Below are 15,355 nucleotides of genomic sequence, written 5' to 3'. Positions count from 1 at the left end.
TTATAGATCACTTATTACGCTACCGTACTTCACATTTCAAATCAAACTTTATTTTATATATCATAAAAGCATACAAAACAAAACAAAATACGCTGTTTTTGCTTTTCATAAATTTTAAACTTACGTCTTTTGCTTTTTTTATACATAGAAAGACACGGTGGGCGTGACGTCATCACGGTCGTGTCTGTATAGCCTACTGTTATTATTGTCCTAACAAAATTACGAAGATATGACGACGACGAATATGACAAGGCTACATCTCTTACGACAGTGATGTGTAAAATTTTATTGAACATGAACATAGTGCATGCACAAACATAAATAAAGCACTCTCATTTCTGTCACACAACTTTCACTCAAACTAAAAAAAATTGTAATGAAGTGCAAAACATGAGTTATTCCAGCAACTGTGTGAACCCACACACACACAACCATTTGTTGTCTGTAATCACTTGCATAACCCCGTTATTCTTGAAAGGGCAAAAACTGGCACTGTGGCAAACCTTATGTCTTTTAATATTAAACTAATCCTTACAATCCTTCTTTAAAGAAAGTAGAACAAAAAGACACATTCTGTCAACATGCAAGCTTTGTTCACAGAAATGCACAGCCAACTAATTGTCTCAGAATATCAGAAAAAAACGAATTAAATTATTATTGCAATTATATAAATATTTAGTGGTTTATATACCCCATTAATCTGTAAGTAAAGACATCCGAGAGGTAAAATGACACACGGACTAACAAATCTTGCAAATGCTTTTCATTGTGGCATGCACAACTTCTTTCCCCCAAGCATCTTAAATCTTTTTGATTTTCTCCCCGACGACCACAGGATTTTCTTTTCTTATTTTCTCTGCGGCGTCTGCCTTGTAGTCGAAACTACAGCTGTGAATGTCCGAGTATCTGTGAACGCTGCAAAACAAGAGACCGCACCGGCAACCGAAGCCTGACAGAAACAAGAACAGATCTGTAGTATAAACACAATTTTAAGTCAACATGGGCTCCAAGACACGAATGTGAACTATATTTAGTGTCCGTACCAGCGAGTCCCACTTTCTTGCGGCAGGTGAAGCAGCGGTTCTTCTTGGGTTTGGACTGCTCTGGGACATCTGAGGTTTGCTCCGAGACGTCCGATTCTGAGGCTGTTGACACCGACATCAAACACAAAGAAATGCTGCAAACATTTCAATCTCAAAAGTTCGTTGTCGACGTCTGGATTGAACTCGAAACGTCAGTGCTCACCAGACGGCTGAGAAGTTTCATCTAACTTCCTCTTTCCTCTCGATGTGCTCTCCTCCGCTGTAAGCAGCTTGTCTGGGGTCTCCTGAACGCTTCTCGCCTCTACACATCCAGACAAACGCATAGTAAGATTTCCCTTCGATTAACACGAACAGCCCAAAAGAAATATACTCGTAAGCTTTTGAAACAAGGCTTAATATTTCCGTCTCCTCAACCACACATCTCCATTTTCGTATATAACGTCTAGTTTTGACTTTTATCCATTCTTTATCAATCACGAACGGGTCACGTTGTGAAACTAAAATACGGCTGAACTAACTTCTTTTATCAGTAATCACGCAACACGTCAGCTTCGGTTACATCAGAAGAACATTTTACAGCACAACCAGTGAACTTTGCACGTCCTGGCCTGCTGTCAAGACAAACAATCACACGGATTTGGAACGAGAGCTTAAGTCGTCTGGCTGTTTCTATGGCGTTTGTCAGCTTCTTTTGTCTCTTTCTGTGTCATGGATCTGCTGGATGTGGAGATGGCGTGTCTGGAGAAGTGGATGACGTCACAAACGGGTCAGCATCAAACCAAAACGCACCTTGTAGTCCCTCCTGTGTTTCCAAAACCGCCTGAGCGACCGCTGTAGCACCATCTGTACGTGTCGCTGCCGCGGGCGATGAAAAATTAGAGCGGACACTAAGAGAAGATATTCACGGTAGTTAAAAAACAAGACAAGACATTGACCTTTGTTTGTGAATATATACACCGTATATACAGCTTTATACAATACAGAATCATTCCAAGAGTAGTATTTATATAATACTATATCAAGTGTAACGGCTGTAAATACTGTTTTTTTGTCACATAAATTTAAAATTTAGGGGAAAATGATCCTTGTGGCATTTTCAGATAATCCAGTGAATTAAATGGGCGGCACTTTTCTCTTTTAAACGCATTTAAAACTATATAACTCAAACAGTTAACATGTAAATAAAACTAATGATTCTAAATTCTGATTGGATGATCCACATTCAAATCATATGTACATCTATCCCCAAAAAAATTCATTTTAAATTTGATATAACGTAACCAAGATCTGTTACTATGAGGAATGAAGTGGCGGTAAGGTAAAAGATGTACCTGCTTTTTTCATGTTGTGATGTTAATTGTACAGACACTGACTCTCCTATACTGCTTATACTAGATGACACTGTAGAAATGAAAGAAAAGGACACAAAACATCAACACTTCCATCATTTCATTAGGCTTCCAATTCTACGGCTGTGGGATGTTTCTTGTGTTGCCAATACTGGACAAGACAATGACAAGTCATTTTCCCGCACGACATGTAAAGCTCATTCATGAAACACGAGCAGAACGAATTTGTGTGTAAATCGTTGGTAAAGTCGTCCTGGCGTAAATTTTCGGATTCATGAACATGTTCGTATTTTCAGAATGTTAGTTGGTACGAAAGAAATGTACACCTGCTCCACACCACGTGTAAATGGTGCATAAAATATTCAAACGTTCTGTATTCTTTTAGACAAACTGATGGCACTGTGTTTCGATTCACTATGTATCACAATGTTATTTCACGAGTTCTTTCGCCCTGTCTTTCTTTCATTTTTTACTCTTTAACTTTGGGTAAAACAGAGAGCACGTCACTGTCCCTTTAAACACAGCCGTCCAATTACAGTGGAGGAGAGGCGGGACTTACACTACATTGACAATCCATCACACTTTTACAACACAACAATGGAGATGTTCATATTGCTGGGTACTGCATTTTTATATTCGGCAATATCCTTCAGAATAGGATACTAGTAACAACGCATATACAAAAATCACAGCAACCACCGCATCTCTCAAGCGCCACCCGCTAGCCGTTTCAGAAGACCACAAGACATTGATTAGCTGGCTAAAAATGCTTTGTTCGACACGTTGCTTTATTCGTTTATTATTAGGCATATAGCCTATTAGTCTCTTATGCAAAATAACGTGTCAAACCTGAGAATTCCCCAGCATTCCTAGATACTTAATTTGCGTAGCTGTAGGCGGGATTATGCTAATTATGAATCATGCGCGCCCTATTTACGAATGATTCATTATATGAATTCATTGACATGCAGTCACATTTTACTATCAAATCTGACATTTATAAAGTTTTTTTGAATCCGGAGGAGAGTTTTCGGAAATGTCTGTTTTACACGCAAATCACTCAAATATTTATGAATGAGGCCCAAAGTGTGTATTTTTTTGTGCAGCAAGAATCAAAATCTCATGGCAATTTTGTAACCACTTTATAACTTGAATTCGCTTGCGGCCCGATGAAAGTTTTGTATGATTCACATTATAACAATTTGTATAAAATCAACATTTTCCGTAACATAAGCCAGTGTGTTCCTGTATCTGGCTGGTTAAGATTCTTAAACAAACAGAGTAATGTCTTTAAAGAGACACAGTGTTTAAACTTTTCAGTGAATAACTTTAAACTTACCATGAGCTTACTTCTAGTTGTCTCTGCATATTAAATTGGGACAGAAGAAAATATTTTAACATATGGCCAAAATAACTACGGCCATTCGGCCAATCAAAACTTTTCATGTGGACAGTGTGGATTTTGGACAAATGAGATTTTAGTCACATAGGCAAAACATTTCAATCAGCATATATCTGAACATTATCTCATTTAATTAGATTGGTCCATTCTGTGTATATATATGTAAATGAGTGGGCGTGGCCAACTCACATGCAGCACCCCTGCACTATATCATGCTATATTGTTACAGTAAAATAAAACTACTCGTACCATTAAACACATTTGTTGGTCACACCGTCCACCCCTGGTTATGACCAACCTAATCAACCAACCTTCCTGCATTTAAAACCGACAGTCTCTGCTGAGACAGGACTGTTGCGAATAGGTGCGTTATCTCACCTGGCTCGCTGGATCGTTCGCTGTTGTTCTGTCGTTGTAAGGCGTCTTTGTAGCACACCGAGCACATGCCGTTATTCCGCGGGTTCCCATAAAACCCACAGCCGTTGGCACAGAGTAAAGGCCCTTGGGTCTGGTTGGTCTCCTGAGCCATATCCCTCTTGTGGAGACAAGAACAACACGATTACCACCAAATGACAAAATGTTCAGTTTTGAATGAACTAGTTAAAGGATATGGCTAAAAATGAGAGCAATTTTAACATCAAGGTATAACTTGTATAGAGTTTTGTGTCCGAGTTCTGAAGGCCGAGTACACATCTTGAGCAGATGTTTGCATTGCTTGTTGTGTGAAGGAGCGAGAAAGACACTTATCTTATCTTCCTCAGTCATGATCTAACTGTCTCTGTGCACCTGTCTGTCTGTAAAGATCTTCCTCTTTGACTACATGTGCGCCTCACAGACTACCATGAAGAAAAGTCACCTCGTTCTGCTTACGGAAGAAAATAAATACAGAAATAAAAAGGGTAGTGCAATAGCAGACTATGCTGGAAAATGATTTGCATCCCAGATAGCACAATCCATCTGGTTTACGTCTATTTGACGTCTGCATTTACATCTGCAAGACATCTTAAATACATAGTTTGCTCATCTGCAATACGTCTCGGAGACGTCTGAACGTCTGTAATACGTCTGCTAAAGATCTGGAGATCTGCTGCTTAAAAACATCTGCTAAACATCTCAGAAAGAGCTGTTGTACATCCATTCTAAATCATAAACATCTTACAGACATCTTCTAGATGTCTATATGATGTCTGACAGCAGACATCTCTGAGACGTATTGCAGATGAGCAAACGATGTATTGTAGATGTCTTGCAGATGTAAATGCAGACGTCAAATAGACGTAAACCAGATGTATGTGTGCTATCAGGGATAGTTCTTCTGATCATAAGTGTCACTGTTACAAACGGGTGTAAAGCGCTTTGTGATGGGTTTACTCAAACCGCCAAGGTCAGAGTTGGAGATTAATTTGTTGGGCTTAGTTCACATTTTAAATCAAATGTAAAGGACTGTAGTAACTACCAAATAAAAGTCTGGTGGGGTAGTACCATCAACCCATGAAGGACAGAAACATCCAGACCACTACATATGAATAGAGAACACAATAGATATGTATTGTTTCTTTATTTTTCACAACAAAAGTGTAAGAAGCAATGATCAATGCTTGTTGATCAGTGACACTGCAGGCCTTTTGTGATATTAACCAAAAGACTGAATAAAAAACTCGCTTTACTCAAATATATAGTGTACTTGCACATTTTCCGCTTTTTATTTTCCACTGACAATGCCGTCAGTATATTTTGGCACGGACACGTCACACGTGTGCTGTTATTGCTTGATGCTTATCTGAAAATGACCAAAAGTGAATCTGACTCCTTCAATACATGGACAATGCTTTAGGTTTCGCCATTTAAATAAATTATACACGTTACATTGGACAACAATAGCCTAATATCTTTACTAAATAAGCAGTTAACAACTCGACTCCACTTTACAAATAAGTATTTCTATTTTTAAGACAAATATTCTGATGGTCTCTGTGAACTTGTACATACAGTCCAACTAAAGAGAACACGTGACGGTACAACTGTCTTTTTATCACAACCTTCACAAGCTCACATTACACACCACCCACAACTTGGACTTGTTGCAATAGGATCAAAGTAAAGGGCATCGTGGTTTCCATAGTTACCTGCACTATTTACACCGTTTCCTTTGTTAATTGCTGATTATATCAACAACAATGAAATACTATCGCCGGCTAGCAGAAGATTTTATCGCGATGTCTACGTCACTACATCGGGTCGCATTGCTCCTTACCTGAACAATGCTTTGTGGGTCTCAATTTTGATCTTCTTTGCGACGTTGCATGCAGTTTAAGAAAAGCGCGACATTGTTATAATACGTCGAGTAATAACAGGACGCTCTTAGTACACGCCCACTGGAACGCTATTGGCCACGTCCTCTAAACCACGCCCCGCGGTAAACGTAAAAATGTAAAGAAACCAATACTATCCATTGATTTAACGTCACGCCTTAAATAACTTGAATGTAGCATGTGATCGATTGTTTTTTTAATTATTCATTCAAGCTGATAATGAATAATAAAATCAAACACTTTTGCACATATTAATACAGAAACGATTAATTAAGGTTTTACTACAGTAACGTTAGCCATATTGAAACCATGATAAGTTGAGTATTAAAATTGCGGTTAAAACTAACATAAACCATATATTTAACGTTCATAAGTGTACAAGCAGCTTATCTTATAACTAGAGTTTACACAACTGCCAGACGGTTTTCCTTCCTGTTTCGTGAACTGAAAGCCCACGTAGTAAAAGTTAAATGGCCAACGTAACTTAGTGGTTACCTAATCATCAATCTCCAGCTGTCTGCTTTAACGCGACATTAGCTCGTTAACGTTACTTCTATGCAACCACACGGCATTTTAATCTTAAATTTACTATCAGAAATAACAGCAAGTCTTGCTCTTGACAACTTGGCAAACACAAAAGCCCAAACGTCGAACCCGAATCACTGATCAACTGATCAGAGTCTATAAACTCACCTCCGGAACACACTGACCGTTCACAGCGCCGCCGTCTCTCCGGTTTTATAAAGTTTTATTCCGTTTCTCGCGTGCACTGTTAAAATATCTGCCAAGTGTTTCGGCTTTGGCTGCTTTCCCTTCCCCCAACCAGAAACAGACTGTTACTTTTGACACTCTCCAACCCCCACTTTAACCCCGCGTGTGACGTCACACACGACTAGTTGACGGACGTTGACGTTGTTTAATAATATAGCACGTATCATATAATTATTTTATTGTATTATTTAAAAAACGTAACTTTAACTGATTTCTATTGCAAACAATATTTTGGAAATTCTTTAATGTAGTACAAAAATACCACGTGTGGAGTTTTTTTATCAAGGGTGTAACACAGGGTGTTTTTTACTTTATACATTTAAAGGAAATGAGTATTTTAATTTTTGTTGTAAATGTAAGTTTATTTATGGGATTCTGTTATGCTGTGCTTTCTTTTAAAATGTTTCCGTTAATTGAGACTTATATGTCACTGTACTTTGTGTTAAATTCTTAAGCCAATAGCAAAAGATTTTGTTAAATTGGCTGTGATAAGATTCTCTGGACCAGGGTCAAAACGCAAACTGACTAGCAAAAAAACCGGTAGAAAGAAAACACACGCGACTGGTTTGCCTATTTTAACTTAACTTGTTACTTACATTTTTCGGAATGAAGTTTATATAAGTTATATACTGTAGCTGAACAACAAGATGTAAATAATTTCAAACAGCCCACGAATGTTTATTTTTCCTAAAAGGGAAGAGGCTGTACAATAACCAAAGACTACACATATGAACAAGACGCTGCAGTCCTGGTGACTGTGCAATGCTCAGTACGGCTGCACTAGCGACGGAAGTCCCGCCTTCCAGTATAAAAAGCCAATCAACAACCGCTAAAGCGTAACGGTTTTTGGAGGAGGGGCTCTGCTAACCTTGCTGTGCACGCGCAGTGGCTGGAGCGAACGGATACGTTCCTTATTTCTTCAAAAACAAAACACATGGTGCAGATTATGCCAAATGTAATCGTTCATCGGAAATATGTTGTTTTATATTGACCATAGCAAACGAGTTTGGACATCTCTATATATCCAGCAAAACATGTGCTAGAAAGCTTTAAACTTAGATTGACTGCTCATGTTGCTTTTGTCCATAGATGGCTTTGTCAAAATGAAAAAGAAAGCAATTTTCATTTATTTTTTCATTGCATATACACAAAGTGGTTTTGATAATGATTTAATATATCTTATACAATTGTTAATTTTACTGGGGAAATTTCACATTCATAAAATGAAATGGTCCGACTCCAAACAAACAGTTTCTCATTTAAAAAATGTAACGTTTATTTTAATATTTTACAAAATTGTAAAACTCAAAAAGCGATCAGAGCTTATAAAATGACATGCAAATAGGCTATTGTTGATTAAAGAAACACCTTATCCTCCTTTTGTTTTTTTTCTGTTATTATTAAACAGATTCACAACAAACAGTCTTATTTGATTTTACGTTTACATTTGTTTCATGTAATGTGGATGTTTCTCATTGTAATCTCTTTTAAAAGTTTATAGATCTCCGTCTAAGTGTACGTGACTTGGTCTCCTATGACTGAAATAGCTGCCCGGAGGCCCCGCAAATATATCCGCCGAGTGCGATGACTTTCCCTAAAGGGACTTGAACTACACCATCCACTCAAAGCAGATCAGCTAATCGATCCTGTGCTCATCGATTGAACACATGTGCACAAACTGAGCGTTATGTTGTTGCAACAGTGAAAGTTCACGAGTGAATTATTAACTGAACTACCGCAATGCACTCTTGTTTAACGTGTTTTTAATGTTGTCAAGCGCTCCGTGTTTACGGGGTTTCGATATGGCAGCCCTGCGTGCAGCTAAACAAGCTTTAAGAAAAGACATCAAGAAGCGAGTGGCTACGATGAGCGATCAAGAGAAACTTCGACAGTCAAGAGTGGTCTCACAAAAGGTAAAGTGCTTTAATGACAGCTAAATAATTTCACCTTTCAGTGGCCTGGAAATATGGGGCAGATGTCCTAATAGTGGGACTTTGCATTTAGTGCAGAATGCACGATTGCAGTGTCAGATAAAATAAGAAACATATTGAAACCCTTAATATTAGAAAATAATGTTTTATTTATTATATAAATGGACTAAGTGTAATTCTTCTTCTTAATAATAATAATTATTATTTTAAGTTGATGAATTTTAATATTTCACTTTTTTATTGTAATGTACTGTACATATAACCCAGCAAACACAGAACGTTCCACTAACGTTAGTTTTTGGTTCCCTTTTGGTTATTTTTTTGAGAACCAAAAAATAACGTTCTAAGAACGTTCTTTTACGGTTTTATTTTTTGCAACCAGAAAATAACGTTCCCAGAACGTTGCCAGAACGTTTTTTTTCTAAATAACCAGAAAATAACGTTCTGGGAACCAAAAACTAACGTTAGGGGAACGTTCTGGGAACCAAAAATTGTTTGCTGGGAAAGTACGTGTCACAGGAAAAAATTGTCAGGTTAAATGCAATTGCCAAAATAGGTTTATAGATCTGTTGTTTATTAACATGTCATCCTGGTGGCTTGGTCATAATGGTGAAAAAGACTTTTGCAATATTGTTATTAAAAAAAAAATATTTTCTAGTTGTTCAAACATCCGAAATACCTTTCCAGCCAGCGTGTGGCTGTCTTCCTGAGCATGCAGGATGAGGTCCGGACAGAGGACGTCCTTCAGGATATCTTCAAGCGAGGTAAAGTGTGCTTCATCCCCAGATACTTCAGCAACAGCACTCATATGGACATGCTTCGACTGAAAGACCCGGAGGACATCCAGAACCTGTCCCTCACGTCCTGGAACATCCGACAGCCGGGAGATGAAGACGCCCAGAGCAGAGAGGAGGCCTTGACTACAGGTGCGGTACATTGTATGATGACTTGTGTTTTACAACTTTGACACGGTTGTGCTGTAGTACTTTGTGTTTGTCCACAGAGGTTAGTGTAGGACACACACAGGACAGAGATTAGACTATAATAGACTTTTAATAATAAAGTGCATTATTCGGAGGTGACGTGACAGGGAAAGTTTGTTTAATACCACTAGATGGCGATCTCATTCCACACATATTATGTGGCCCTCTGTTTGTTTACATGTGTCGTGTAGTTGCTTATAAAGGAATAGTTTACTCGCATGTGAAAATTCTCTCCTAATTTTCTCACCCTTATGCCATCCCAGATTTTTTATAATAATATTAATAGTTAATCTGTTATCAGAGGAAAATGCTCTACATCTTTTACGAGACCTTGCTCACCTTGATCTTTCCAAAAGAATTTCGTAACCTGCAACAACAACAACACAACAACAAATCAGCGCAACAAGTCAGAATACTGACTTGCATGGTCTTATATTTGTGCTAATTTGTTAACTTGTGCAAAATTACTTCCCATTTATTTCTCACACTTGCAAAGGAGGTTTAAAGGTCCAGTGAAGGAGATTTAGCGGCGTCTAGTGGTGAGGTTTCGAATTGCAACCAACGGCGCAGTCCATTGTGAATTACTGTATGAGCGCAATAATTTGTGCTTGTGGCCATTTGTTCAGTCTATTTGTAACAATGAAAATGGTAAAAAGCGCTATATAAATAAAGTTGAGTTGAGAATTATGAGCTTTGTGAATTTGTGCTGTTTTATTTAGGTATTAATGACGTGCTTCTTTATCTAATTGTCCTAATTTATTAGTGATATCATTTAATTTCATATTATTTATTGTCCGACTGAATAGCGCTTAAATAATTTGTACGTTGTAGGAATGTGGTTTGATTTGCAAAGCGAATGTGAGAGAAACTTTTAGCTCGCCTGTGGAGGTTTAAAGTCAGCTTGAAATCAAAATTATTCCTATTTACTGTCTGTCCATATTTATTTAGTTAGCGCTTAATACATGTGCAGTTTGCTTTACTATGAAAACACCCGAAAATATTTTACAATTCTGGAATGCTTGCTATGTTTAGGAGCATGCTTATTGCATTTGACCTTACTAAAAAAGGTACAGTTAAACAATGTAAATAATAGAACTGGAAACTGATGTTTATTCTGGTCCTTTTCAATAGACGCAATTCAATTTTAGATTTTGTTTTCTTTATTTTTTGCACAATAAATATTTCACCATGAAGTATGTCCCATTTTAAATAGGCAGAGAATTCAGTTTCATGTCGACTTTGCATGTTGCCGAAGAGCACGTTAAAGAGATCCGAGGCGGTTCGGATGAAAAGGTCACGCTTCTGTATGTGTGTGTGCTGATCTTCGCGTGCTGGTGTTGGTAGTACATCACCGTGACACTAAATGCTAAGACGACTGAATGCTTTGAATCCAGTGAAGTGCACTTCATTTCATCCGCTGGTGTAAAACGGTGCTTATAAATCGACAAAGCTTTTAATAAAACTGTTGTCCGTTTGGAATGACTTTCTTATTTCTTATTATTACTAGTTTTTAGGAAACTACAGACAGATACACACACAGATCAAATCGTCCCGTGAAACTCGTCACATATACTGGGGAAAGGTGGTTGAGAGACGCGAGTGGGCGTGGCTTCATCACAGACAGCGGACACGCCCCCAGTGTTTGAGAGTTTTGATATTTTGCTCAATTTACTTGGTGGGGTTTTTATCATCCAAATTTGTGGAAAATGGTTAATAACACATTATTTAATGGCTTCTTAAGTTATTATTTAATGGTCAAGCACATAAACTTGACATGAACCTGAAATGTAATATTTCAAACAGAGATGGCGATAGAGAGTATAATGACAGGTCACAGATTTAAGCGAGCAATTCATTTATTTATTTATACTCTACTGTATGTATTCTTTGTGCTTTAAAAGCAAAATCCTGTCATCTGCAGCCCTGGTTAACGTGGTGTTTTCATGTGGTTACAGGAGGACTTGATCTTATCCTCATGCCTGGGCTGGCGTTCGATAAGAACGGGAACAGGCTCGGACGAGGGAAGGGTTTTTACGACACGTATCTGGAGCGCTGCGGAAAGCACCAGCGTGAAAAGCCGTACACCATCGCCTTGGCTTTCAAAGAGCAGCTCTGTACTGACATCCCGGCGGACGATCGGGATTTTATTATCGATGAAGTCCTCTATGAAGATGAGGAATGAACTCGATCGAATTAAATGTGGATGAAAACGCTTCCTCGGACATCGGTCGTGTTTCTACATCTGTAACCAAGCGAATCTCTTCAATCTCTTCAAGCTTTAAAATGAAAGACCTGGAAGAAAGTCTTTAAACAAGATTGATCAAACTGTCACTAACAAACGGAGGCCTGCCCTGACCTGACCTTCAAATGTTCACCCGTGCATGTTCTTTAGTTCCTGTTTCGCTTTCCTTTTTGCTGTAAAATAAAATATACGGGATCTCTCCGTGAAGGACCAAGCAGTCGTGCTACTTCACCTCACTTTGCCTTCATAATGTTCTCAGACATCAAAAGCAATTCATGCTTGATTTTTTATTCTTGCTGGAAATTTGAGAGAAATGCAAACAACAAGATGCACACAGCCACAGATATTATTTCTCCATAGAAAGGAACAAATGATATTGTGAAAGAAAATAGAAAAATCTTCATCGACGTTCACTGGTTCAAACAGTCAATCATCAGGTGTATGTTTACATAATCCTTTCGGATCCTGAATATCAGAAATGCCTGTACACAATAGCTGTGTCTGAAACCGCTCCCTATCTCCTATATAGTGCACTATATCAGGCGTCCGCCATTTTGTAGTGGTGTCTGATACCTGCGTGAACTACTTCATTCCCTACATTCGTTCACTCTTTATTTCCCACAATGCACTTTGATTTTGAGTGTACATTCGATGTACCCTCGCTCACTCACTATTTCCCATGATGCAACACGCGACGACCGCTTGATTAGAATCAGCTGGATGAGAGTGACCGTTAATGCCACGAATGCACGTTTACACTCGCGTTTGTTCTTGTTGACAGTTATTTTCGTGTTTTCGAGAATAAACTGATTAAATGAATGTTATAGACCGTCGTGCTTTATTTGAAATATATTCAATAATTTTATTCAACGTAATAAACGTTAAAGTAAATAAACGTGGCAAACAGTTGTTTTGTTCGCTTTATTGAAAACTTATACGAAAACGTGACAAATTAGGTGAAAATGAACTTTAACGTTTTATTAAGCAATCCACTAAGCCACACAGGTGTAATAGAATAGACCGTTGGCTGAACGTCTGATGCATTAGGAACACTTTTCTGGAAACACTTCAGCACGTTCGAGGTCGTTATCTGATTGGTTGAATTTCACAGGATTTCCGGGAGACGTGCGTGTCGTGTTCTTTTAACAGTCCGCCTGGAAACAACACGAGGCCGTCTGATCTAAGAAGTAACGCCTCTAAACATGACAAGGCACAAAAAAAAAACGTGATTGGTTGCTTTACCTGTCAGTCATATGGCCTCTTGGGGCGGGCCTTGGCCAAAGAAAGCGGCGATAAGTGAAGATCTGGCTACGCGAGACTAGGTGTAATATAACCGTTATGTCGAATGTCCACGACAGTACTGTCAGACTCAGGTTATATCACGTCAGTGTCCGAAATCGTTCACTCATTTTCATTCACTTCTTCCCCATATAGTGGACTCAAATGTCATGCGCTATATAGGGAATAGTGAAGGAGTGAGCGAGGGAGCGGTTTCAGACACAGCAATTGTGAATAAAATACAGCTTCTCTTTGAACAATATAAGAGGACGGATTCATTACGCAGCTGGAGGTTTTTTCAGAGCGTTTGACACATACAGACGGCTCTGTGGGGAGATGTGCGTCATTCACATGAAGAGCTGAGAGGAAAAGGAGCGGTTAAGACGTTGAGACGGTTTCCTGTGGCTCAGAGGTTAGAGCATGGCGCTAGCAACGTCAAGGTCATGGGTTCGATCCCAGGGGATTGCACATAGTCAGAAACAAATGTATAGTACAATGCAATGTAAGTCGCTTTGGATAAAAAAGTCTGCCAAACGCGTAAATGTCTCAAAAGATCCCCGGGAAAGAAATGATCAACCGCTCAGCTGACAGAGAAGTGAAGGCCCTCGTGACGGCATGGACTGAATAGATGTTTGTCTTGTATACTCACTTTTCAAAGCGTGATATTGTCAAGGGTTAAATGGGCTAGTTGTACAAGACAGCGCTGGTGAGCTTTTGGGACGCCAGGGTCGGCAGACTAATATCCGGTCGTATAACACTATCAAGTTGTTTTGGCTTAGTACTGTAAAGAGGATGTGCCATATCGCCGATATATTACTTTATTTTTTATCTAAAAAATACCGTATTTGCCCGTCAAAAATCCTCCTTGTCCCATACAGTGTTACACGACCGGAAATTACTCTGCCGACCCTGGCGTCGCAAAAGCTCACCGGCGCTTTCTTATGAAACTAGCGAATTAGTTCAACAAAACATTTGATTTTATAGATTTAAAGGGACAGTTCACCCAAATTCTGTCATCATTTACTCACCCTAAAATTGTTCCAAAATTGTACAAAATTCTTTGTTCTGTTGAACACCAAAGTAGATATTTTAAAGAATGTGTGAAACTAAACAGTTCTGGGGCAATATTGACTACCATTGTAGATTATTTCCTTACTATGAAAGTCAATAGTGCCCCAGAACTGTTTGGTAACGAACATTATTCCAAATATCTTCTTTTTTTGTTGAGCAGAACTATGAAATGTATACAGGTTTGCAACAACTTGAGGGTGGGTAAATGATGACAATTTTATTTTTTTTGTGCAAACTGTCCCTTTAAGATCTGGTCAGAATCTTGGCCCGGCGTTTATGTGAATTATGCCATGGTGTCCATGTGGGTGAGCTGAGTTCAAATCTGATTTGTGTCATTGTTGTGACAAAATATATAAATACAAGAAATAAAAGTGGAATCTAGAAATGACCATTTGTAATGAAGTACGTGAATGATTGTACTTGTCATGAAGTACAGTATCTAAATTACAAAATAAATGCTAAAAAATACTAAATATATGAAATTTTACTTTAGTAGAAAAAATTTGGGTTGGGAGTTGATTGGATCATAAAAAGTGGGCGTCACGTAATGGATCCATGTGGTTGGAGGAGAACGGTTTACAAGTATATTTATATATATACTATAGAGAGAGAGAGAGATTTGTGCTATTAGCTAAAAAAGTCATTTCAAAGATGAAGCCCTTTTAATAAAATGACAACGTTTCAAAAACAAGTGAACCTCATAAGAAGGTCGTATTTCAAGGTCGTAGTAACTGTGGTTGGCTTTCATTTTTGAGGAGAATGTTCATACTTCAATTACAAATTAATTAAAAACATTTTTTTTCTGAAATATAAAATATAACCTTAAATTGTAAAATATAACCTTGATATCTTTAATATTGATATTTTTATATATTTTAATATGCCAGGTCTTATTTACTTAAGCTATCTTATTTTGTATTTTTTGTGCAAAACAATAAAAGACGTCAATAAATTCAATTCTTTTGGTGTTTAC

At 38.1% G+C, this 15,355-nt stretch overlaps 2 protein-coding genes across 4 annotated transcripts; one reads left to right on the top strand and one right to left on the bottom strand.

Annotated features, from left to right (window-relative positions):
- Nucleotides 1-119: 119 nt before the first annotated feature.
- On the bottom strand, nt 120-6,961 carry zfand6 (zinc finger, AN1-type domain 6). 2 transcript variants are annotated; one of them, XM_057347738.1, is made up of 7 exons: nt 6,049-6,217; nt 4,173-4,329; nt 2,375-2,444; nt 1,833-1,930; nt 1,246-1,344; nt 1,044-1,145; nt 120-949 (listed from the first exon to the last, which is right to left on the bottom strand). In XM_057347738.1, exons 2-7 carry the CDS (start codon nt 4,321-4,323, stop codon nt 801-803), a joined length of 669 nt encoding a protein of 222 aa, XP_057203721.1. In that variant the 5' UTR covers nt 4,324-4,329; nt 6,049-6,217; the 3' UTR covers nt 120-800. The 2 variants fall into 2 exon arrangements, with proteins under 2 accessions (XP_057203721.1, XP_057203714.1); XM_057347731.1 differs by lacking the exon at nt 6,049-6,217 and adding an exon at nt 6,800-6,961 and having other exon boundaries at nt 124-949.
- A 1,575-nt stretch (nt 6,962-8,536) lies between these two features.
- On the top strand, nt 8,537-15,309 carry mthfs (5,10-methenyltetrahydrofolate synthetase (5-formyltetrahydrofolate cyclo-ligase)). 2 transcript variants are annotated; one of them, XM_057336893.1, is made up of 3 exons: nt 8,537-8,790; nt 9,496-9,734; nt 11,747-15,309. In XM_057336893.1, the coding sequence occupies exons 2-3, from the start codon at nt 9,521-9,523 to the stop codon at nt 11,971-11,973; spliced, it is 441 nt and encodes a 146-aa protein (XP_057192876.1). In that variant the 5' UTR covers nt 8,537-8,790; nt 9,496-9,520; the 3' UTR covers nt 11,974-15,309. The 2 variants fall into 2 exon arrangements, with proteins under 2 accessions (XP_057192876.1, XP_057192868.1); XM_057336885.1 differs by having other exon boundaries at nt 9,467-9,734.
- Nucleotides 15,310-15,355: the final 46 nt, after the last annotated feature.

The sequence above is a fragment of the Triplophysa rosa genome, linkage group LG1 (assembly GCF_024868665.1).
Source record: "Triplophysa rosa linkage group LG1, Trosa_1v2, whole genome shotgun sequence".
NCBI lineage: Eukaryota > Metazoa > Chordata > Actinopteri > Cypriniformes > Nemacheilidae > Triplophysa > Triplophysa rosa.
This window is presented reverse-complemented; position numbering and strand designations above follow the sequence as displayed.

What these genes read in the sequence shown, in the direction of transcription:
- mthfs (XM_057336885.1), top strand. Translation starts at nt 8,644, where the DNA reads ATGTTGTCAAGCGCTCCGTGTTTACGGGGTTTCGATATGGCAGCCCTG. An exon ending in CAAGAGTGGTCTCACAAAAG is followed by an intron (nt 8,791 to 9,466) that starts GTAAAGTGCTTT and finishes AATATTTTCTAG; the next exon opens with TTGTTCAAACATCCGAAATA. An exon ending in AGAGGAGGCCTTGACTACAG is followed by an intron (nt 9,735 to 11,746) that starts GTGCGGTACATT and finishes ATGTGGTTACAG; the next exon opens with GAGGACTTGATCTTATCCTC.
- zfand6 (XM_057347731.1), bottom strand. Translation starts at nt 4,323, where the DNA reads ATGGCTCAGGAGACCAACCAGACCCAAGGGCCTTTACTCTGTGCCAAC. An exon ending in CGAACGATCCAGCGAGCCAG is followed by an intron (nt 2,445 to 4,172) that starts GTGAGATAACGC and finishes TCATTTCTACAG; the next exon opens with TGTCATCTAGTATAAGCAGT. An exon ending in CAAGAAAGTGGGACTCGCTG is followed by an intron (nt 950 to 1,043) that starts GTACGGACACTA and finishes TGTTTCTGTCAG; the next exon opens with GCTTCGGTTGCCGGTGCGGT.